Consider the following 25905-nt stretch of genomic DNA (forward strand, 5'->3'; position numbering starts at 1 on the left):
AAGAACCAGAAGACAGACCAGAGGAACGAGAACCAGAAGACAGACCAGAGAGACAAGAACCAGAAGACAGACCAGAGAGACAAGAACCAGAAGACAGACCAGAGAGACAAGAACCAGAAGACAGACCAGAGAGACAAGAACCAGAAGACAGACCAGAGAGACAAGAACCAGAAGACAGACCAGAGAGACAAGAACCAGAAGACAGACCAGAAGAACAAGAACCAGAAGACAGACCAGAGAGACAAGAACCAGAAGACAGACCAGAGAGACAAGAACCAGAAGACAGACCAGAGAGACAAGAACCAGAAGACAGACCAGAGAGACAAGAACCAGAAGACAGACCAGAGGAACGAGAACCAGAAGACAGACCAGAGAGACAAGAACCAGAAGACAGACCAGAGAGACAAGAACCAGAAGACAGACCAGAGAGACAAGAACCAGAAGACAGACCAGAGGAACAAGAACCAGAAGACAGACCAGAGGAACAAGAACCAGAAGACAGACCAGAGAGACAAGAACAGAAGACAGACCAGAGGAACAAGAACCAGAAGACAGACCAGAGGAACAAGAACCAGAAGACAGACCAGAGGAACAAGAACCAGAAGACAGACCAGAGGAACAAGAACCAGAAGACAGACCAGAGGAACAAGAACCAGAAGACATACCAGAGGAACAAGAACCAGACAGACCAGAGGAACAAGAGGAAACAAAGCTAACCAGGTAATCCTGTTAAACTATTATAAATCCATATTCTCTGAGCTTTACTTTCACAAACACACTTTTCCTTTTTGTGTTGGAGCTGCAGTTTTCACAACGGTTGATTGATTGATTGATTGATTGATTGATTGATTGAATTCTTTATTAGACAGAAAATGAAAAACAGTAAAGTCAGACATTTAGTCTAAAAGGATAACACAAATAAATCCAGGGGACTTGTTTCCATTGTGGTCCTAGGTATTCAATTAAACAATAACACAATAAACATATCATAAACAAATACAAAACATTACATCATATTAAAGCTGATGGAATCATTACTTTGATCTGAACACGTGGAACAACCTTTTTAGTTGGTTTGCCCACCAGCACAAAAAAGACCTGATCCAAACATTAAGGTCGATATCAATCAGATCAATATCAATCATGAGAAGCAGGATGTATGTTTACATTTACATTGAGAGCATTTTCTGAAATGAATATAAATGTCTAGATATTGAATGAAGCAACTTAAAGGTCTCTGTCATTGCTAGTTTACACCTGATTTTCACGGCCAGAGTACAAAATGCAGTTGACCCATCTGAGCACCCATGGGTGCTGGTCTTAACATAGGCAGTGGGCGGGTGCATTGTTGGTGCATTGCTATCTAATGTGTAGTGAGAACTCAGAAAGAAGTGTTAATGTGCTCTGTCCTGTGTGTGTGTGTGTGTGTGTGTGTGTGTGTGTGTGTGTGTGTGTGTGTGTGTGTGTGTGTGTGTGTGTGTGTGTGTGTGTGTGTGTGTGTGTGTGTGTCTAGACTCTCCTCTGATGATGTCCATCATTCCAACATGGACATTGTGAGTAGAACCTCCTCTATAGAATAATCACACTGAACATCATAGAACCTCCTCTATAGAATAATCACACTGAACATCATAGAACCTCCTCTATAGAATAATCACACTGAACATCATAGAACCTCCTCTATAGAATGATCACACTGAACATCATAGAACCTCCTCTATAGAATAATCACACTGAACATCATAGAACCTCCTCTATATAATAATCACACTGAACATCATAGAACCTCCTCTATAGAATAATCACACTGAACATCATAGAACCTCCTCTATAGAATAATCACACTGAACATCATAGAACCTCCTCTATAGAATAATCACACTGAACATCAGTAGAACCTCCTCTATAGAATAATCACACTGAACATCATAGAACCTCCTCTATAGAATAATCACACTGAACATCATAGAACCTCCTCTATAGAATAATCACACTGAACATCATAGAACCTCCTCTATAGAATAATCACACTGAACATCATAGAACCTCCTCTATAGAATGATCACACTGAACATCATAGAACCTCCTCTATAGAATAATCACACTGAACATCATAGAACCTCCTCTATATAATAATCACACTGAACATCATAGAACCTCCTCTATAGAATAATCACACTGAACATCATAGAACCTCCTCTATAGAATAATCACACTGAACATCATAGAACCTCCTCTATAGAATAATCACACTGAACATCAGTAGAACCTCCTCTATAGAATAATCACACTGAACATCATAGAACCTCCTCTATATAATAATCACACTGAACATCATAGAACCTCCTCTATAGAATAATCACACTGAACATCATAGAACCTCCTCTATATAATAATCACACTGAACATCATAGAACCTCCTCTATAGAATAATCACACTGAACATCATAGAACCTCCTCTATAGAATAATCACACTGAACATCATAGAACCTCCTCTATAGAATAATCACACTGAACATCAGTAGAACCTCCTCTATAGAATAATCACACTGAACATCATAGAACCTCCTCTATATAATAATCACACTGAACATCATAGAACCTCCTCTATAGAATAATCACACTGAACATCATAGAACCTCCTCTATAGAATAATCACACTGAACATCATAGAACCTCCTCTATAGAATAATCACACTGAACATCAGTAGAACCTCCTCTATAGAATAATCACACTGAACATCATAGAACCTCCTCTATATAATAATCACACTGAACATCATAGAACCTCCTCTATAGAATAATCACACTGAACATCATAGAACCTCCTCTATAGAATAATCACACTGAACATCATAGAACCTCCTCTATAGAATAATCACACTGAACATCATAGAACCTCCTCTATAGAATAATTACACTGAACATCATAGAACCTCCTCTATAGAATAATCACACTGAACATCATAGAACCTCCTCTATATAATAATCACACTGAACATCAGTAGAACCTCCTCTATAGAATAATCACACTGAACATCATAGAACCTCCTCTATAGAATAATCACACTGAACATCATAGAACCTCCTCTATAGAATAATCACACTGAACATCAGTAGAACCTCCTCTATAGAATAATCACACTGAACATCAGGAAAGTCTCTGATTGTTTCATGTCTGCTTTGTGTCTTTCAGAGACGTTTTGAACCCAGCGTGCTCACAGAGCAGTCAACCAATCAATACAGGTCAGTCATCTAAACACAGAACAGTCAACCAATCAATACAGGTCCAGTGTTACCAGTGTTTTGTGGCCTTTCACTTCTGGTTGGAAGGAATGTGTTTAGGCTATAAACACTATGAGGCATCTTTTATATGTGATGGCTGACCACATGTCCCCATGTTTAGTCCATTGGTCAGACTTTTCCAGAGGACAGACACTCGTATGCACGCACACACGCGCACACACATAAACACACACACACACACACACACACACACACACACACACACACACACACACACACACACACACACACACACACACACACACACACACACACACACACACAGATTATGAGTATTTATAGATTATCTCAATAAAACATGTTGTTTTATGTCACAGGTTAAAGTTCCCCGGGGCGGGGCTGTTCCCGTGCAGAGAGACAGGGTTGGTGTTTGTAACGACAGGGGAAGGAGAAGTCCTCTACAGGACTGTTCAGTGGGAGGAAAGATGTCTCCAGTCAACAGGAAGGACTCCTGGAGGTCCTCTGTTTGACATCCAGTGTCCTCAGCAGTCTGTCTGCCAGCTACACCTGCCACACTGTCAGATCACACCTGGTGAGTTAGCTACACCTGCCACACTGTGAGGTCACACCTGGTGAGTCAGCTACACCTGCCACACTGTCACATCACACCTGGTGAGTCAGCTACACCTGCCACACTGTGCCATCACACCTGGTGAGTTAGCTACACCTGATTGAAGGTGTCAAATCTGACTATGAAAGTATCCGTTGAAGTTGATCAATACCTTGAAGAATTTGTGTTACACCCCACCCTTAAGTCTGTGCTGGCCATTGCTTCAATTGAGTCAGCTTGTATGTCCCATTGATGACGTGCACGTTGGCTCCACTGTATTAATACCTTTAAACTCTCTCATACTTTGGAAATTGAATTCTTGTCTGTCTCATCATTATTGTGTTATGAGTGCCCCATACAGATTCTGCTTTCACAGTGGCAGGTGTCACATCACACCTGGTGAGTTAGCTACACCTGCCACACTGTCACATCACACCTGGTGAGTTAGCTACACCTGCCACACTGTCACATCACACCTGGTGAGTTAGCTACACCTGCCACACTGTCACATCACACCTGGTGAGTTAGCTACACCTGCCACACTGTCACATCACACCTGGTGAGTTAGCTACACCTGCCACACTGTCACATCACACCTGGTGAGTTAGCTACACCTGCCACACTGTGAGGTCACACCTGGTGAGTTAGCTACACCTGCCACACTGTGAGGTCACACCTGGTGAGTCAGCTACACCTGCCACACTGTGAGGTCACACCTGGTGAGTTAGCTACACCTGCCACACTGTGAGGTCACACCTGGTGAGTTAGCTACACCTGCCACACTGTGAGGTCACACCTGGTGAGTCAGCTACACCTGCCACACTGTGAGGTCACACCTGGTGAGTCAGCTACACCTGCCACACTGTCACATCACACCTGGTGAGTCAGCTACACCTGCCACACTGTCACATCACACCTGGTGAGTTAGCTACACCTGCCACACTGTCACATCACACCTGGTGAGTCAGCTACACCTGCCACACTGTCACATCACACCTGGTGAGTCAGCTACACCTGCCACACTGTCACATCACACCTGGTGAGTTAGCTACACCTGCCACACTGTCACATCACACCTGGTGAGTTAGCTACACCTGCCACTGTGAAAGCAGAATCTGTATGGGGCACTCATAACACAATAATGATGAGACAGACAAGAATTCAATTTCCAAAGTATGAGAGAGTTTAAAGGTATTAATACAGTGGAGCCAACGTGCACGTCATCAATGGGACATACAAGCTGACTCAATTGAAGCAATGGCCAGCACAGACTTAAGGGTGGGGTGTAACACAAATTCTTCAAGGTATTGATCAACTTCAACGGATACTTTCATAGTCAGATTTGACACCTTTTTTTTAATATATCTGTTTATTGGGTTTTTTGCAGGTTATTTTTCCTCCCATATGAGGACAACATTCGTAAAATCAAAATGCAAACATATATATTGTACATAGGTACCCCTTATTTCCCTCCCGTCCGCCCACTCACCCTCCCACCCACCCACTCTTCCCGGTTACTGAGACAGTGCTACAATCAAAAAGAAAGAAGCCAAAACGAAAACAAAAACATAAAAAACAACGGACAACTTTTCCTTTCCCTCTCCGCCATCCTTCACCTAAGAAAGAAAAAAAAACATATACAAGTTCTTAGAAAACAGGAGAGGAGGAGAAACAAAAACAAAAGAAAACTCAAAAAGAAAACGAAAGCGCCAGTAGCAATAATCATTTATGGTGATGGATAATAAGAATCAGAAGGCCGGGATATTGCGTAGATTATTATTATATATATTTTTTTCCTTCTCTTCCCTTAATGTATTTTCCCTTCCCTCTCTCCGTTCCCCAGAGGTATTTAAATAGCAGAAGTGGGATATAAATGTAAATAAATAATAATAATAATAATAATAGTAATAATACTTTAAAGGTAAAAGGAAGGAGAGAAGAAAGGAGAAGAAGAGAAAGGAAAAGCAAGTAAAAAAAAGGGGGGGGGACCACCTGTGTGTGCACAGACACCAGCTCACATAGACAATACGCAAGTCTATATTATCACCTTTCCCTAATTCAATCGCTTTCCTCCGGGGCTACTGTCAAGGTCCTTACGTATTCCACAAGAGACCTCCATGTTTGGTTATAAGTTCTCAAAGAACCATTAAGTGAGAATCTAATTTTTTCAAGCTTGAGATAGAATAGTACATCCTTTATCCAACTGTTATGTGTGGGTGGAAAAGCTTGTTTCCATTTAAGGAGTATGAGACGTCTTGCTAGAAGAGCGGTAAAAGGAATTATTCTCTTAAAGTATTGAGGGATGTTAGTCCCTGGAAGAACGCCAAATAGGGCTGTTAAGGGGTTGGGTGGGATGGGTACACCTGATATATCGGAATAAGATTTAAATATGTCTGTCCAAAAGGCCTGTAGTCGAGGGCATGACCAAAACATGTGTGTCAGATCCGCAGAGGATTGTCTGCAACGATTACACTCGTCACTAATATCTGGAAATATCCTTGCTAGTCTCGCGTTGGTGTAATGGACACGATGAATAATCTTACATTGTATAAGGCTATGTCTAGCGCAAATTGAGGAGCTATGGACTAGCCTCAACGCCGTCTCCCATGTCGCAGCAGGCAGTTCCGCCCCCAGGTCTTGCTCCCATGCTATTTTAAGACGGTTAAGAGTCTCTGGATTTATTAAATTTAGTTGAATGTATATCTCTGAAATTGTGCCCTTTGTGTTGGGATTCAAAGAAATTATAGAGTCAATTACCGAGTGAGTAGGCTGGTTTGGGAAATTTGGAAATTGTTTTTGTAGAAAGTGTCTAATCTGGAAGTAGCGAAATAGGTGGGAGCTGGGCAAACTGAATCTCTCGGTCAAGTATGAGAATGGTGCCAGAATCCCATTGCTGTATAGGTCTTTGATTTCACGAGAAGACGGTGAGAACAGACAGTCTCAATACACATCGTTTGCATTACTTAAGTTCAGGTGCCACTGCCAGCCTAGTCTCAAGAAGCAGGGTGGAGTCACAGACTGCGGGAAACTTAAAAGGCAGTATTATTGTCTCCGCCAGGCCGAAAGGCATGGCGAGAGAGTATGTTTTACCCTCCGTCCGTCCTTCCGTCCGTCCGTCCGTGTGTGTGTGTCCTGTCCGTGTGTTACCAGCTAATCTCCGGCACCGTTGGCCCGTTCGCTGTGAAACTGTGCACACCTACTCCCTGGATGCCAATTCAGAACCTCTGCCCTTTTTGCCATTTTTCACATGGGCCTGTTATAGCGCCACCAGCAGGTCTAATTTAGCAAAACACATTTTTGGAACAAAATGCCTCAAATCATGAATGCAGTGTCCGATTGAAAGGCCTAAGAAGAAATGCCACCCTTTTCACATTGGCCTATTATAGCGCCACCAGGAGGCCACAATAACCTCCCTGACCTGGCGGTCCTAACTTTTCTAGTTATACATTGGTTCGTTCTTAGAATGTTTACTACTTTATACATTTCCATGACACCACACTGTCACATCACACCTGGTTAGTTAGCTACACCTACCACACCATTCTTTATTTTTCTTTGTTTCTTTTTTCAAGTTTCTTGTATAAAAGCAACACAATTTATTATCAATGTGCAGAAAAACCAATAAAACTAAGTTTAAAAATAAAAAAATAAAAGCAACACAATTTAGGAGACACTAATATGTTCAAATTCACTGTGGACTGTTATATTTGATTTAAGTCTCTGGCAGCAGTGTCATGGATTTGTCTTACTGTTGGACTGTTGGAAGTATGTTTAGGCATTTTGATAGAAACTCTTTTGTGTGTGTGTGTGTGTGTGTGTGTGTGTGTTGTGTGTGTGTGTGTGTGTGTGTGTGTGTGTGTGTGTGTGTGTGTGTGTGTGTGTGTGTGTGTGTGTGCGCTTGTTTACATAAAATACTATCTTTATTGTTTTAATAACTCTTCACAGGTGATCTGTGTGTGGCCCACATCACAGATGAGGGGCTGGAACTCTTAGAACCACTGAGAGTGACCCAGACTCATGTGGTTGTAAATGTGACCCACCTGTCTGTCTTTGGGATCCTGGAGAAGATTTCGAGCTTCTTTAGAACACAACCAAAACGTGCTCAGGTTCTGCTGTTCCTTCGACCACCGGGAGCTAAGAGACAGATTCTAAATGTCTTTCTGCTGCCGGACAATTTGCCTCCCAAAGAGGTAACATGTTGTTTGTTGAGTAGCATCTCTGTGACATTAGATATATTTAGACATAGGACCCTATCTTGCCATACCCCTTATCACAAAACATTTTTGCCATTATTTACTATTTTGAAAAACATTTTAAAATTGTTCAAATTGCCGATCTACAAGCTCACAACGTGTCGATGTAGATCGGCTAGTTGAACTATTTGAAGATGTTTTTCGTAAAGTAAAATATGGCTAATAAGTTTAGGCATAAGGGGTAAGGCGGGGTGCAGTATGTATTAATGATATGGATTTTGAAAAGACAACAAGAGGCTGTAGGTGTGAAAACGTTTGACAGCCATTACAAGTTTATAGCCTAAAAAAATCTTTGTTTGAATCCTTGTCAAAATGTGTTGTTGTCATTGTAGGTGGAAGTACAACATGATGAGGATAAACAACTCAAGACCACCTCTGACTGTGATCTCACCGAGAGCCAAAACTACAGTCTGCAATGTTCTAATACTTCATATGAAGTATCCCCCAAGGTATCACACATTAATACTACAACCTCACAAGTTAGGAAAACATAATAATAACCCATTCAGGGCAGGAATTTCATGGAGACCATGAAGGCCATGGCCGCCGTTGCCCTTCGTTTTGGTCTAGTGCAGCAGTTTAGTGACACAACCGTTCACTTTTGTGATACAAGCATCACATTTGACATGATAATGTCTCGGACCTACTTTTTCAGAAAAACTCTGTTAGCCACCAGAAAATCCAAAATGGCATTTTTCAGTGTAGAACTTGAATGCCGACTGAGCATAATTTTAATGATCTAGTTATCAAAGAAATAGGGGAGAGGGGGTCCCGCACACTATCTTCACTTACAAATATATTTATTCAAGATGCAACTTTTCGGTCGCTCTGACCTTCATAAAGAGGCAGCTGGCACACAGCCAGTATATGACAACTCTCAGAGAGGCGAGGGCCAATCAAAGCCACACGCCAATCTGTTACCATGCAGAGAGGCGGCCCATACAGGTGGGTGAAGGTGGTATTTATTCCACGGTGAAAGGAATATTCATAAAGAACATGATAATAAATATAGCTGCAAAAATACAATTAAACTAGAAAAAGTGCTCCTCGGAGCACAGGTCTCCGCCAGGTCAGGTAGGTTATTGTGGCCTCCTGGTGGCACTATAATAGGCCAATGTGAAAAGGGTGCCATTTCTTCCTAGGCCGTGCACGGCAATCGGACACTGCATTCATGATTTGAGGCATTTCGTTCTAAAAATGTGTTTTGCTAAATTTGACCTGTCGGTGGCGCTACAACAGGCCAATGTTAAAGGGTGGCATTTGTTCCTCAACATAGTGTGAATGTGCGTGCAAAGTTTCACCGCAATCAGACGCTGCGTTCATGATTTGCTGCATTTTGTTCAAAACAAGCCACTACTGCAAAGTTTAGATGTTAATCTTAGCCAATCAGGATGGAATATGTAAAATCAAACAGATCCGTCTTGATTACATGACTATTTAGATCATGTGTACCGATTTGCGTGAAATTTGGATAAAATGGGAAGGAGTAATATAAAATAATGTGTTTTACATAAGTCGGCCTCCTGGTGGCGCTATAAAAGGCAGATGTGAAAAATGCAGGGCAAAGGTTTGTCTGCAGTGTGTCTGCGCAGTTTCACTGCAATCAAGCCAACGGTGTCGGAGATTAGCTGTTCACAGACGGACGGACGGACACACACACACACACACACACACACACACACACGGACGGACGGACAGGGTGCAAAACATACTCTCTCGGCCTGGCGGAGACAATGAGTCAGTAGAAAAGGTATTACAATCATGAATAAAATACCTATAGGGTCTACTGAGTGAGGCAGAATGGATACAGTAACAAATACAAGTTAAAAAAAGCTGTGTCCCAGGAGGGCATAATATCCAATAAATGTATTGGGGCTCCGACGCACCTGTCCGTCCTTAGGTGTGCAAAAGGACATTTCTTCAATGTTCTACTTATCAAAATGTATGTATTTTGACATGATGAATTCAATGGTGGTTGGAATAACGTGTTCCTTCCACGCGCTACATCCTACCGGGGAAACTCCCCCCTGTCAGGTGATCAGAAGCGGCCTGCTCACTCCTCACACGTTGAAAGAAGCATGAGCTCAGTTCGGCGCTACTCTCCCTCTGCCAGCCCAGGCTGGCAGAGGGAGAGTAGCGCCCAGGATTACAAGTTTAGGCATTGGCACTGGGTGAAAAAGGGGTTACAAAATTGTGGGATAAAAAAAATGTAAAAGACTATATCATTAAAGTATGTTTAGACATTCAAGTTCTACACTGAAAAACCTTGGTTTACATTTGATGCGACAGCCATCTTGCAAAACGGCCACCATCTTGGATTTTCAGGTGGCTAACAGGCTGTTCTAAAAAAGGTCTTAAGCGTTTTCATACCAAATTTGGTGCTTGTAACGATTCTTCTGAAATATTGACTTAATCTGCTGCACTATTCATAAAATGATATCAAATGATCTACCCAAGGCCACAGTGGCCTTAATGCCCACACTGTCCCAGTGTGTCCAGCTGATTTCACCATTTTACTTGTTTCTACTACAACTACTACTATGTGTCTGTGTTTTCAGGATGTGAAATATCGTCTGAACTATGGACCAAATTTCCATCCAACTTTTGAGGTGACGATCAATCTCAATGCAGAAGTCATCCCATTGAAACTGCTGGGAGGACCTGACAAAATAGTCTGGGAGAAAAAGATTGACCTGGAAGGTAAAGGAAGAGTTTTATCTGAATTATGAGATATATTGGAATAGCTCTTTCATATTTAAACATATGTAACTGGGTACAATGCTTTGTGCCGTAAGGGGCCCATGGTCATTTTTCAGATTATCAAAGCACTGAAAACAGCTTTCAATGATTCACACAATCAGGGCCTGTTAATGGGCGTCAACAATGGGTAATTTATTCAACCCCTGACCACACCTCTAATCAGAGGGTGAAACCTGAGACAATAGGGCCATTGAACCAATCGACACCTTTCATGCAAATGTTGAGCCTGCATGTACACTAATCTCCACCCCCTCAAAACACACACACACACACACACACACACACACACACACACACACACACACACACACACACACACACACACACACACACACACACACACACACACACACACAAATGCACACAAAGTAAGCTTGTTTGTGATATCATTTTAACCATGTAATGACTCTAAAATGGTTATCTGTTGGAATGAAACCCTTCTTTAACATTCAAACTGTGTTGATATGGAAAAAAACGTACGTTATTTTCCTTGTTTCTACTGTTTAAAAACGGCCGACTTTAGGACCATTTCTCTAGCCTCAGTCACATATTGTCGTCACCATTATAACTATCCTGGCATATGGACAGACGGCAACATTACTTTGTGTATCCTTAACTTCTGTTAAGGCTTTGAGTTCATAAGTCTAGAGCGGCCATTGAGTTTGTAAGTCCTGTTCTATCCTACTGACTCACCTACCAGTGAAGAGCCTCCACCGAGAGGACGTACTGTTGTATCCTACTGACTCACCTACCAATGGAAAACGTTACACTGCCATAGGTAGGCCACCAGGCCTGGCAGAGATCTGCGCTCCACTGAGCGCCCCTTTCTTATTTATGGCTGTGACTGTGATTTGTTACATAAACGTAACAGTTTGTTTCTAACTTTGTTAGGTCATATTTACTCACATTTTTACTTTATTTAATTTCAACACTTTTTGTTGTTTTTCCTGCAGCACAACCTGAAGGAAAGGAATCTGTCTCAGGTGAGTGTTGTTGAGCATGACTTAGTATAGAATCTATGTGCATTTTAGCAAAGGGGCCGAGCAGGGCTTAAAGGGGTAGAAGTGGGTTATAGGGTTTTTTAGAAGACTTCAGTAAAAAGCTCTCAGTGAGGGCGTCCTCACATCAGAAAGCAGTTTTAAGGAATTTTTGCATTCACCATCTTTGATTTGAAAGAAAGTCTGTTTTTAAGGATTTGTTCTGTTTAAATAATTGTCAACTGAGAGTACAGTTAACTTTGAACTTCTTTTTAGGGAGTAAGTTACTTGTGGGCTATGCATGGCAGGGACGTCCAGCTCCCTGAGTCTTTTCTATATTCGGCTGCATACCAAAAAGGGTTTAGTTTGGACGGGTCCTAGTCTATTTTTATTTTATTTTTATCTTTTAACTAGTTAAGTGTATTGGGACTAATTTATATATGAGGAGTTTAGGGTTAGTTTTAATTCTTTTAAAATTAAACATCCAAGTTAGCTGTGTCTATTTTGATCCTAGGTTGTCTTTGTTTTGAACTGTAGTGTAACTGTAATTCTGTTATAATTAGCCATCTATGTTTAACTGTAGCTTTAAAACCTTTATATTTGTAATTTTAAGCTATTTTTATGTGTTTTATAGTGTAACTTTTAATTCTGTTAAAATTACTTAGGTTTAGTCTACTTTTATTTCTTTATTTCAAAGTTTTTAAAAGGTCCTGGTTTATTTTTATTATATTTTTGGGTTTAACTATTTAAGTGTATTGGGACTATTTTGTATATAGAGAGTTAGGTTTAGTTTTAGTTATTTTATAATTAAATATCTAAGTTGGCTGTATCTGTTTTGATTTTAGGTTGTTTTTCTTTTTAACTGTACTGTAGCTGTAATTATTTTATAATTAGCCATCTAAGTTTAACTGTAACTTCTAATCCCTTATTTTTCTAGGTTTAATTGTATGTGTTCTTTCGTGTAACTTTTAATTTTGTTTAGAATGACTTAAGTTAGTCTACTTTTAGTTTATTGTTTCTTATATTTGTAAATCTCAGTTATCTTTATCTCCTTTATTTGTACTAGTTATGTTTGTTTGAACTCTATTTTAACTTCTATCTATTTAAATATGTTGAGTAGCCTCTATTTATTTTAACCTTAGGCAGTTAAGTTTATTTGAGCTATTTTGCATCCACTCAGTTAAGTTTGTTGTTACTGTGGGGCCTTGATGTCAAGGGTCTTTGATGTCACCCCTGGGTTTGGAGTACCTGTTTAGTGGGTGGGACTTTTTATGGGTCTCCTTGTCCCTTGAAAAGATGTTTTGGTTTCTCACCTACTGTTTTTACTTGATGGTCACTCCCTCCTTTTTTAACATAGTAATTGCCCTCCTTCTAAATTGTAAGGGTTCCACTGAATTTACCCAGTGGTTACCCTCCTTGATTTTACCTGATGATCACCCCCTCCTATTTTAACATAGTAATTATCCTCCTTTTAAATTGTAATGGTTCCACTGATTTTACCCAGTGGTCACCCTCCTTGATTTTACCTATATGTTCACCCTCTACTCAGGTTATGGTTAGGGTTAGGGTTTTAGGTCTAGGTCTAAATTGTAAGAGTTCCACTAATTTTTCATTTCAAATCACCCTCTATTAAGGTTTAATTTTTAGGTTCAAAGTTTAGGTAGGGTTATAATTTAGGTTTTAAGAATGGGTCATATTCAGTCCCTCTGGAAAGGTTGTGTTTAATCTTTTAATCCATTCTCTCTCCTGGTATCTTCTTTGTCCCAATGACCAATTTGGGTTGTTTTCTAGTCCAGATACCTTTAATGCCTTTATTCCATGTGATATGAAATGTTGAACTACTCTTAAGTGTGTCTTTTTGCCATTATTAATATTATATCTGTGCTGTGCCAATCTTGTTGCGATACTGTTCCCTGTTTCTCCTACATATTGCAGGTTGCACTTGGCGCATGTGATTAGGTAGACACAGTTCTTTGTGTTGGCTAGTATTTTCTGTTTGATGCCAAAGACTCTCTTGGTCTGTCTGTTGGACACCATTGGGGTTATCTTAAAATAGTCTGGTGTTTTCTTAGTTGGTGTGTTTGTGTTTTTAAGGCTGCTGTGGACTAAATAATCTTTGAGATTTTTGTTTTTTCTATATGCTGAAATGATCTTACACCCATCTAATAGGGTATTTGCTCTGTTTAGGAAGTTCCTTTTTATTCTGGTGTTGGCTAGTTTACTTTGTGAGGAATACGTGGTCACCAGTGCTAATTGTGGGCCTTCATATCTCTCTTTGACCTCCAGGAAGGTTTTTTGGGCTTTTCTCAGAAAGGTCCTAGTGTAGCCTCTGTGTCTTAGGGCGCTAAAGAGGGTTTTACACGCTTTCTTAAAATCTTGATTTTGTGTGCAAATTCTGTGAAATCTTAGGAGTTGTGATTTCACAATGCCTGTGTAACAATGTTGTGGGTGAAAGGACGATTTGTGTAATAACGCATGGGTGTCTGTTTCTTTAAAAAATACCTTCAAGTCTAGTTTACCACTGGTGTGGAAAAGAGGTCCTTTAAAGACCGACACGTCCAGAAAATCTATTTTATCTGGATCCGTCACAAATTTAATTGTGATGGATTCGTGGTGTGTGTTCAAAATTTTGATGAACTCCTCAAAGGCTTCTCTAGAATGTTCCCAGATTCCAAATATGTCATCTAAGAATCGAAAATAATGTGTTGGCTTTAGGTTGCACTTTTGGAGTGCTGTTTGTTCCCATATGGCCATATATATATTTGCGTAGCTTGGCGCAAATCGTTTCCCCATTGCTGTTCCTTTGATTTGGAGGTAGTATTTGTTGTTAAATGCGAAATCATTCTTGGTCAGATTAAGTTTTAAAAGTTTCAAAATGTCCTCATCAGGGCGCCCAAAGTCTGGATATTTGTCAAAGATTTCTTGCACTGCCCTCAACCCTGCCTCTGTGTCAATGTTAGTGTAGAGGGAGTCAATATCAATTGAAAATAGAAAGGCCGTTTTTGGCATTGTTATTTTTTTGATTTTTTCCACAAAGTCATATGTGTCTTTGACATAGCTGGGATGCCGGGTCGATAAGGGGTTCAAATAGTATTCCACAAATTCCGCCGTGTGGTAGGTTTCGCTTCCACAGTCTGAAACTATTGGCCTCCCCGGTGGGACTTCGAAAGGAATTGTCCAAGTGTCCGGGTTTTTATGTATTTTTGGTAATAGGTAAAAAACCCTGGCGCGAGGTGTGTCCTGTCCCAAGAGGTAGGATTCCTGTTTGCTATTAATTATCTTTTTTTCTTTCATCTGTCTAACAATTATTTTTGCTTCAATTTCTGTGTCTTTATAAATGGGTTCTGTTAGTACCCTGTTGTGATTGGTGTTACTAAGCTGTCTCTCTGCTTCCAGAATGTATTGGTGTCTATCCATTATAACTATTGAAGACCCTTTATCGGCTGGTTTAATTACAATGTCATCATTTTTAGCTAGCTGTCTCAGGGCCCTTACCTGCTCCTTTGTGAGGTTGTCCACCTCTTTGAGATGTCCTGGAATCCTGTTCAGTATTCCAAGGTCCTCTCTGAGCAGTTGTGTGAGATTGCCCGGCAGGGAATTGTCCGTGGGCTCCCACGAGGATTTCGGTTGAAACGGTGTTATTTCCTCCCTCTGTTCCAATCCGAAGTGGGTAGCCAGCTTTAATCTCCTGTGGTAATCTGAAACATCTTTTCTCAACCGTTTAGTCTGTTGTTTATAAATGTCGACTGTGGGTACAAAGGACAGGCCCTTTTCTAGTACCTCTGTCTGAGCTTGGTTGGGTCTAAAATAGTGCGACAAGTTAATTATACTTGTTTTATGCCCTGTCTGTATGAGGCTTGCAGGGTTTAACAGTTTAAACTAGTGATCCAATGTTGAAACATTGCTTTGCCGGTTTCTGGCAACCAGTGTACATTATCGGGTTCAGTTTGGAAATCCCCTTCGTCCAATAAGGGGGTATGTGGTGCATTTATCCTGATGTGCTTGTTAAGAATGTCCAAATTCTCTTTTTGTACTCCTGGGAGTTGGTTTGAGTAGTTAATTAAGGCTATGTGGGCTTTTGCCCGTGGGAATATTTTCTTTGCCCAGAGTTGGACTTGTGACATCGTTTTTTGTGATGTTTCTTTTCTCTCATATTCTTTGTGGTTGATTCCCACTGAGATAAGCAGGTGTGTTACCTCAGGATGTGTTTGTGATTTGATTGCGATGTTTTTCAGGAGTTGAACACAGGTGTGGAATTTCATACCTGGATAGCTTTCCACCTGGATGTCGTTTCTGGCATAGGGAGGGATTCTGGCCAGGTTTGAGTCTCCGAGGAAGAGAATCTTTTTCTCTATGTTGGCATTCCAGTCCAATTTGAGCTCTCGGTGGTAATGTGGTACTCCCCATCCTCTGGTCATTGATAATTGTCTTCCTCGTCTTGGACTCTCGTCTGTGTCTCCTTCTTCCTGGGTGGTGCTCTGGTTTGTTTCGTTGGCGTCCTCTCGTCCTTGTGTGGTGGTGTCCGGGCTGGCTTGCGCTTCTGTGGTTTGAGTTGGTGCTGGTGAGATGCGATCCGGGTCCTCCTGTGTTTCCCTGGCTCTCCTCCTCTTCTGCTGTTTCTGTGGTGTGATTTTCTGTGGTGGAGCTGTTAGGTCCGGGTAGTCCTCTTGGCTTAGCGCTCCGGGCCCCATTTCACGGATTACTTGGGCTTGGATTGTGATGGCTCCCCTGGGTGGTACGCTGGGTCCCGTTGTGGAGGTTTTTGTGAGGGTTTGGGCGTCCACGCGGGTCAATCTTAGTCGGGGATTTCGGATAGGTAAAGGAGGGGGAGGAGATGGAGGAGGGATGATGGAAGGGGAAGGTGAGGAAAGGGGAAGAGGGGGAAGGTGCGGGGAAGAGAGAGGAGGAGGAGGGGGTTGAAGGGAGGAGAGGAGAATAGAGGGAGGGCGAGAGGGAGAGAGAGGAGGAGGAGGGGTTTGAGGGGAGGAGAGGAGAATAGAGGGAGGGGAAGAGGAAGAGAGAGGAGGAGGAGAGGTGGGAGAAGAAGGTGTGGAGGGGGTTGGTATGACCGCTCGTAGCTCAGTGATCATCAAATGGGCTCGATCTATGTCTATTTGTTTTAATCTTTTGCCTAGATTTTTTCTGGCCCATTTGATTGCTATGAAAAAAGGATTTTTCCATTCCTCTGTTAAGCAGACGGAGAGCTCTTGTTTGATATGTGTCAGATGTGTCAGGTAGTGATCTTTAAGGATCAAAACTGTTGTGTGTTCCCAATTCCTGGCATTCCCCTCCAGCATGAGAGTGGTTTTTTGGCTTGGTTGAGCCGGTTTAATTAAGGTCATTAATTCGTGTGTTTTTCTAGATATGCTGACTGGTACCTTTTCAGAAAGGGTTAAATTCTGGAGGTGGTGTGTGGAGACTATAAATTTGTTTAGTAATCGAATTGTTTTAAGGAATAGGTCCCTTTCCACGGGATCTGTATGTGTGAGTGTGTGTGTGTTCTGCTCCTCAGTACCTGCCAAGTTTCTGTCCCCTCGAATTCCTGGTCTGTGATGTCGATCGGGGCGAGGGTATGGAATTCTGTGGTCAGGTCTCTGTTGCTGTTGATTTCTCTGTTTCCAAGTCCACTGAGGCCAGTGGTTTTGCTGGTTAAAGCGATTCCCTTGGCCCCAATGGCTATGGTGATCTCTTCTGTTGTTCCAATTTTCTTCTCTTATCCCTGTTTGCTGATTTGGTCTGTTCCATGGCCCAGGTCTCTCTTGATTTCTTCCTTGGTATCTGCTGGCTCCTAGCTGGTTCATATTCGCGACGTTTCGGACTGTTTGTCCTTCTTCAGGCTGTGATCCTTCTAATAAGAATGATCTGTCTGTGGCTGGGCTTTCTGTTTTTATGCACTGAAAGGTGGGCGTGGCTTCTTTCTACTTGGCCTATCAATTTGTTTGTGGGCGTGGCTAGTTTGGTCTTTGTCCAATCAGGATTCTGGAGGTGTGGTCTTATTTCTTCATTATTGTTGTGCGCTTCTAGGGTGCATAAGGGTGGTGTTCTTTTCTCTCTTGTGAGATTTGTATTGTTTGTTTAAACTTTCTTCCAAATGTTTTGAGGTACTAGCTGGTTAGGTAGGGTTTTTTTAGAAGACTTCAGTAAAAAGCTCTCAGTGAGGGCGTCCTCACATCAGAAAGCAGTTTTAAGGAATTTTTGCATTCACCATCTTTGATTTGAAAGAAAGTCTGTTTTTAAGGATTTGTTCTGTTTAAATAATTGTCAACTGAGAGTACAGTTAACTTTGAACTTCTTTTTAGGGAGTAAGTTACTTGTGGGCTATGAACTTTGAACTTCTTTTTAGGGAGTAAGTTACTAAAGGGGTAGAAGTGGGTTATAGGGTTAGGTTTAGGGTTAATTATTAAGTGAACATTCTAATTTCCTGTTTTAATTTTATCTGCTAATCACTTCCAATTTCACTTGTTTATACTTTACTGAAATAAAGGCTGATTATACATTTGCATGTGTTTTCAGTTCAGTTGTGTGTGAGGCTGTTAGTATTAGGAGTAGACACTACTAACAGTAGACTTAAAGATCTGGGGGCCTGTTTCAAGAGCTAATGTACAAAAATCACTTTTGGGCAAGACCACTCTGGTAGAGGTTTGAGTTGTGTAGTCACCTTGCCATGATGTAACTCCAAGGTGGACAAGAAATCAAAAATAATTGCTCCATTGATTAGAAATTGATAATTCAAAATATGCTCCTAATTTACTTACATTGTAGAATATAGAACATCACCAAACCCACTACTGTTTGTTTTTTAATACATCCTGTTGATTTTACGATTTGAAGATCCGGATCCACGCATCCTGTAGAAACTCAACTTATGTTTTAGTTCCCAAGAGCATTCCACACATTCATATAATTTGTAATAAGACTTTTTTTTTGGTGTCAGATAAAGGGGCCGTAGACAACAATAATTACATTTCTGAACACAAATGGAATCACTTTACTATCAGGATAATTACTGTCAGGTAATAATACCAGCTTTCTTATACAAGTCTGTTCTGTTTCTGACACAATGTAACAGTAGACCAGCATGACCCTCCAGTGTCAAGTTCAACTTCAGCTTCAGCTTCAACTTCCACAAGCAGAGCATCTGAAGGTGAGCTGACAAATAGGAGTCTACACTAGTAGAACTAGAGTCTGTACATACACACTATACTGTCTATAGATACACAAAACACATGTAAATCCTTTCATGTTAACATACAGTATGTTGTATTATGTAATGATGGACCTCCACTGAAACTCCAATGAGTTATAATGTGAAACACATGCTCCATACATTCTAAAGACAAAAACTGAGACAGGCCTTTACACAACACACATGTCCTAATGTTTCAGTAACTGAGCTATGTGAAGGCTTTCCATTTTAAAACATAGAATGTTTAAACATGTTTCACTCACAGAGTTTCACCAACAACTCCATGTTCATTCCTCTTAGCTTCAAAGAAACACTTTGTTGACCGACGCCGGCGTTTCCTGATTGACAATGTGATCAATGTGGATCCCATCCTGGATCTGCTCCTTGAGGAAGGTGTCATCGCCAGAGAGGGCTACAGAAATGTGAGGTCTAAGTCCACCACTCAGGACATGATGAGGGAACTATATGAACTCCTGAACTCCAGAAAGGCCAAAGACATTTTCTACAAAGGTCTAGAGGAACATGAGAAGCTTCTCCTTGAGGATCTGTAAGTCATTAAATCAGTGTTATTATGTATCATTAAATCAGTGTTATTATGTATCATTAAATCAGTGTTATTATGTATCATTAAATCAGTGTTATTATGTATCATTAAATCAGTGTTATTATGTATCATTCTCATCAATCGTTCTCTTTCCAAGAAGCTCCAAACCTTCATTCCAGTTTATTCCTAATTCCTACATTTGTAACCCAAGACAAACGTTGGGCCTGATTCAAGATGTTAATAAATAGTGCTTAAATAAAGTGACTAAAGGGGTGTGTATTTTACATAAGCACAATCTGACGTGTGATTCACCAAACAGTGTGTACAGCCTTGATTTATTATTTATTAGGAATGTATTCTTAATGTCCATAATATTTCTACACATAATGTGGTCATTAACAGAAGCGTTGTTCTTTTCCTCTTAGGAAGTAAGTGATGCTGTGATGGAGCAGGAGTTGTGTTGTCCCGCCTCCTGTGCTTCCCTGCTTGTCCACCAGATGTCGCCTCATCTTGTCCTTTTGCTATCTTGTCCTTTTACATGTCATCCCTGTATTGATTTGTGATATTTCTCACAACAAACTGGGAAGTGACTGGGAACAGAGACGTCTGGGTCATGTGTGTCGTATGGAGGACGGCAGAATCCCTAAAGACCTTCTCTATTGAGAGCTGGCTTCAGGAAAGAGGCCACGAGGCCACAGCTACGATACAAAGACCTATGTAAGCCAGACCTAAAAGACAGGCATACAAACTAGTCTGAAAGACCTCCTTCATATGTGAGCAGTACCAGAAGGACTGCCTCCTCCTTCATATGTGAGCAGAAGGACTGTCTCCTCCTTCATATGTGAGCAGAAGGACTGTCTCCTCCTTCATATGTGAGCAGAAGGACTGCCTCCTCCTTCATATGTGAGCAGAAGGACTGTCTCCTCCTTCATATGTGAGCAGAAGGACTGCCTCCTCCTTCATATGTGAGCAGAAGGACTGTCTCCTCCTTCATATGTGAGCAGAAGGACTGTCTCCTCCTTCATATGTGAGCAGAAGGACTGCCTCCTCCTTCATATGTGAGCAGAAGGACTGTCTCCTCCTTCATATGTGAACAGAAGGACTGCCACTCCCATAATGGACCCTACAGTCACAAGAGGCAGAAGTACTGATCTAATGGTCCTATGGGACTTCAGACGCCGACAATGACGATTCTTGTGCCTTTGTATATAAACCTTTATACTTGATGTATATGTGTATATAAACCTTTATACTTGATGTATATATGTATATAAACCTTTATACTTGATGTATATGTGTATATAAACCTTTATACTTGATGCATATGTTTACTCTCCTCTGACCTCTGCTCTCACCATGTTGTTGGTTGATTATAGTATATAGATCTATAGTATATAGATCGATAGCATATAGATCTATAGTATATAGATCTATAGACTTCATCACAGTTCTACTGAAAGCTTCTTCCAGTAGAGAATATAAATGTTAATCTGCATCTAAGTGTCAACATCCTCCATTTACAGTAAAAGTCCTTTTATATGTGATTGTATTAAAGGATGATAAAGTCATTAATATTACAGATGTACAGACAGGTTTATCTCTGTAAAGACTTTGTTTCATAAAACACACAGTTGTTCATGTTGTTATGATCAACTTTATGACAATAAACTTTATGTTCAAACATAATTTATTTTATGTGTTCATGTTTGTAAGCACTCGTTGTAAATCACTCCATATCCTGTTTATAAATGACACTTACTGTATGCAGGATGTGGAGTCATTTAAAACGACGTGTCGGGAGCTTGTAGATCTGCTATTTTTGATGCAGAGATTTATAATTTCATTTATTATTATTATTATTATTATTATATATAATTATAATAAATGAACCTGTACAGATTATTATAATAATTATATAGAATTATAATAATTAATTACAGATTAGCTTTATTTCTCAGTAGAATGTGTGTGTATTTCTAACTGCTTGTTCTTTGTGTTGTTTTATTTGAGGGATGATTTATATTATATTATATTATATTATTGTATTTAATATATCAGTGCAGGTTGAGGTCATGCAGGTGAGAAAGGCCTGAACAGTTCTAATTCTCAGCAGAGGACTGACTGACACTTCAGTATGAGCTTGTAGATCGGCTATTTTCAAAAGAGTACTTTTACTTTTGGTACTTCAAGTATTTCTTGTTGCCAATACTTTTGTACTTTGAACACAGGACTTTTATTGGAGTATTTAAATGTTTTTATATTATTATACACAATATAAATAATTTATTTTGACCCCTCCCCCATCTGAACATATATTTTAGTACCAGGGACCCCCAGAGAAGCACCTACTGTATCAAGAAAAAATGAATCAAAATGATACAAAGTGTTTCAAAGCAATGCTCAAGACTAAATGCCGATTTACAAGCTCACAGCGCGTCTCTTGAGCTTGTAGATCATTATACATGGGCAACTGGCGGCCCCCACCTTCACTTAATGCGGCCCACAGGTTAATATCAGAATAGTGATTATATTGTTGATTTCAGCTGTTATGATTCTAAACATGCAAACATGACCCGCTTTAATGACTTCAGTCTATATTAGTAGCTTATTGACTAGTATTAACATTCTATTGTCTGTTTTATGTCCAATGTATTTGTATTTAAGTTCATAAAGTTAACATAAGTATAACTAAATGCATTTGAAATTAAATACAAATGTTACTTTTCATGATTCCAATTCCAAAATAGCAAAAATAGCCGATCTACAAGCTCAAAACTGCGACGCGTTTGGAGCTTGTAGATCTGCTATTTTTGCTACTTTTGTGTGATAGAATGTCTGCAGACAGACAGACAGACAGACAGACAGACAGACAGACAGACAGACAGACAGACAGTACAATGTGTTCCTCTGTAGTGAGTGTGTTAATATAATGGCCCTCTGCATCATCACAGTTACATCACCTCTGTAGATACTATGTTAAATCATCTAAGCTGGGGACCCCCTGGGACCCCCTGGGACCCCCTGGACCCCCTGGGACCCCCTGGACCCCCTGGACCCTCTGGGACCCCCTGGGACCCCCTGGGACCCCCTGGACCCCCTGGGACCCCCTGGACCCCCTGGGACCCCCTGGGACCCCCTGGACCCCCTGGGACCCCCTGGACCCCCTGGGACCCCCTGGACCCCCTGGGACCCCCTGGACCCCCTGGACCCCCTGGGACCCCCTGGACCCCCTGGACCCTCTGGGACCCCCTGGGACCCCCTGGGACCCCCTGGACCCCCTGGGACCCCCTGGACCCCCTGGGACCCCCTGGGACCCCCTGGAAACCCCACATCTCTCTCTCTATATATGTAGTCGCCAGGGGGCGGTAGGTGTCGCTGCATCGCATCAAACAGCAGAACAAAGCAGCAGCAGAAGAAGAAGAAAAGAAGGCGGGGCTTCCACCGTTTTTATCGGTTTATTTTTTTCCATCAAAAACATAAAAACATGAAATAAAACAAATAAAACATTTATATTAAATAAACCATTCAGACATAAAGCACAGAGGGAGCAGCTTTCACACGGTCACCCGTTTCTCTGTAACACCCCGGAAGTCACCTCAACAACAACAACCAGGAGAAGAAGAAACACAATGTAAGTGAGTTAGCCTAGCGGCTAGCAGCTAGCATCCCTCTGTGTGGGTCTACAGATCTATCCTCTGAGCTGTAAGGCACGCTGACAGTGGGTTTATAGATCTATGTACCGCGTTGTTGTTGTTGTTGTTAGCATGTGTGTGGCTAAGCTACTAGCTGCTAGCATCAGCGTTAGCATGTCGATGCTAGCATGTTATGTAACTTATAGATCTGATCTATAGATCCTCTGATCTATAGATCCTCCACAGACACTATAGTGTAAATATCAGATCTACAAGCTGTTACAGTAGTTATAGAGCCTTAAGGGTTCATTTGGTTACATTCTGCACTTTATCAGAGTTACACATGTAACCAAATGGACCCTTACAGGTCTGTAAGATCTATAAGATCTACAAGATCTACAGGGTCCATTTGGTTACATGTGAAACTCAGAGTTACCGGGGGTCCCTGGTACTATATATGTTCAGATGGGGGTCCCTGGCTCTATATATGTTCATATGGGGGTCCCTGACACTATATATGTTCATATGGGGGTCCCTGACACTATATATGTTCATATGGGGGTCCCTGGCTCTATATATGTTCATATGGGGGTCCCTGACACTATATATGTTCTTATGGGGGTCCCTGACACTATATATGTTCATATGGGGGTCCCTGACACTATATATGTTCTTATGGGGGTCCCTGGCTCTATATATGTTCATATGGGGGTCCCTGGCTCTATATATGTTCATATGGGGGTCCCTGACACTATATATGTTCATATGGGGGTCCCTGACACTATATATGTTCATATGGGGGTCCCTGGCTCTATATATGTTCATATGGGGGTCCCTGACACTATATATGTTCTTATGGGGGTCCCTGACACTATATATGTTCATATGGGGGTCCCTGACACTATATATGTTCTTATGGGGGTCCCTGACACTAGATATATTATTTATTTTGAACTTGTAGATCTTCTATTTTAGAATAGTCAAAGTATAAAAGGTTAAAATGATTGTGATGCTATATTAACACATTTTGCTGGGGACCCCCTGGTACCCCCCCCCCCCCCCCAAGGGGGTTTTGAAAACATGTGTGGTCCTTGGGTCCCTAAATAAAGGGGGTCCCTAAATAAAGGGGGTCCCCAGCTAATAGAGTTTAATAGAGCATCAACATTTAAACCTGTCTGACACTGTGCTCATAGTCAGTGCCGTGCTATGAGCTTGTAGATCTGCTATTTTTTTCAAAAAATCGTGAAAATGTGTGCAAATCTTTGAATATCTATATTTTCTAAAGAGAACATTTTTAACTCAAATCAGTACTCCTGGGGGTCCCTGGAACAACATATTTTGAGATGGGGGTCCGCGGCCAAATACATATCATATATATATATATATATATATAGATATAGATAGATATAGATAGATATAGCTATAGATAGATAGATATAGATATATAGATAGAGATAGAGATAGAGATAGAGATATATAGATAGATATAGATATAGATATAGATATGGTACTGGATCACTCTGCTGCTGTCATTGTGTCTGACAGGGTGGAAAACAGACCAGAGGGTAGAGAGTATCTTCTCACATTGACTTATTATTATTATTGCTCCATTGTTCGCTAAATGAAGTTTTTCAGTTTCGGGAAATGTATGGGCAAATCTACTGCAGATACAACTACAGGCACCGAGTACCGCGCTATGAGCATGTAGATCTGCTATTTTTATTTTAATTGTGGATTTTTTTTAGCAAATCTTTGAATATATATATATTATATATATATAAACACTTTTTAATCTGCTCTGAGGAAGGCTGCGGCCGAAACGTGTTAGCGTTAGCGTAAAATGAGAAACTACATCTGAGCCAGTATTTTTTTTTGGAGTGCCGCTCTTTCCATTTGTAGAAATGGATTTGGCCCGCGGACCAATTAAAATCATCCTCGTCATTTTCGATTTATACGTTTTTCAGAAGAACAGTGGTTCTCAAAAATAGCAGATCTACAAGCTCACAGCGCGGCATGAAGTAACGCTGTGAGCTTGTAGATCTGCTATTTTTGAGAACCACTGTTTGTGAAGTGTTTGAAAAAAATCTGCAGCCAAATACATCTTATTTTGGGGTCTTTGATACGAAAGAGTTTGAGAAACACTGATTTGTAAGTTATTTGTAGAATGTATACGTGTATATATATATATATATATATACATAGGACTTAATGGGTTAACAACAGAAAACAACCAAACCAAATCTAAACTAATCATGTTCTAATGTTGTGTTTTGTCAGATGGACGACTACAGCTCTGTTGCTATGGGCAACCAGACTACAGTCGCCATGGACAACCAGCCCACTGTTGCTACGGACAATCAAACTGTTGTTGCCATGGACAACCAGGCCGCCGTTGCCATGGACAACCAGAACCCTGTGGTTGCCGTGGACAACCAGACTCTCGTGGGCGTCGCCGTGGACAACCAGACCGAGGTTGTCGCCGACAACCAGGCCGTGGTCGCTACGGGCGATGGGACGGTTGCTACGGACAACAACCAGAGCGACAACGACAACGCCGCTGCCGTCGCCGGGACGACCAACGAGGTGGGCGGAGTCACGGGGCGAGAGGAGAAGAAGAGGAAGAAGAAGGAGAAGAAAGAGGAGAAGAAGAGACGGAAGAGGAATAAAAAGAAAGAGAAGAAGTAAGACTGTTTTTA

At 41.1% G+C, this 25905-nt stretch overlaps 2 protein-coding genes across 4 annotated transcripts in view; both read left to right on the plus strand.

Moving 5' to 3' along the window:
- The first annotated feature begins 6 nt into the window (after window positions 1-6).
- Window positions 7-20881, plus strand: LOC308102019 (NACHT, LRR and PYD domains-containing protein 1b allele 5-like). Of its 3 annotated transcripts, none has more exons than XM_080451596.1 (11): window positions 7-720; window positions 1514-1553; window positions 3198-3247; window positions 3625-3839; window positions 7803-8047; window positions 8443-8559; window positions 10669-10810; window positions 11824-11853; window positions 18917-18991; window positions 19334-19580; window positions 20003-20881. In XM_080451596.1, exons 2-11 carry the CDS (start codon window positions 1545-1547, stop codon window positions 20007-20009), a joined length of 1137 nt encoding a protein of 378 aa, XP_080307722.1. In that variant the 5' UTR covers window positions 7-720; window positions 1514-1544; the 3' UTR covers window positions 20010-20881. The 3 variants fall into 3 exon arrangements, with proteins under 3 accessions (XP_080307722.1, XP_080307723.1, XP_080307724.1); XM_080451597.1 differs by having other exon boundaries at window positions 18920-18991; XM_080451598.1 differs by lacking the exons at window positions 18917-18991; window positions 19334-19580; window positions 20003-20881 and adding an exon at window positions 16083-16379.
- Window positions 20882-23011: 2130 nt separating this feature from the next.
- The window catches only part of LOC308101629 (uncharacterized protein), a gene marked incomplete at its 3' end in the record, with an annotated part of 33909 nt that continues 31015 nt past the window's right edge, over window positions 23012-25905 (plus strand). Inside the window, exons 1-2 of the mRNA XM_080451050.1 lie at window positions 23012-23208; window positions 25487-25890. Coding sequence (XP_080307176.1) covers window positions 25487-25890 — 404 coding nt within the window. The 5' untranslated portion in view covers window positions 23012-23208. The remainder of the gene's footprint in view (window positions 23209-25486; window positions 25891-25905) is intronic.

The sequence above is a fragment of the Gymnoscopelus braueri genome (assembly GCF_963280865.1).
Source record: "Gymnoscopelus braueri genome assembly, chromosome: 15".
Classification (NCBI taxonomy): Eukaryota; Metazoa; Chordata; class Actinopteri; order Myctophiformes; family Myctophidae; genus Gymnoscopelus; species Gymnoscopelus braueri.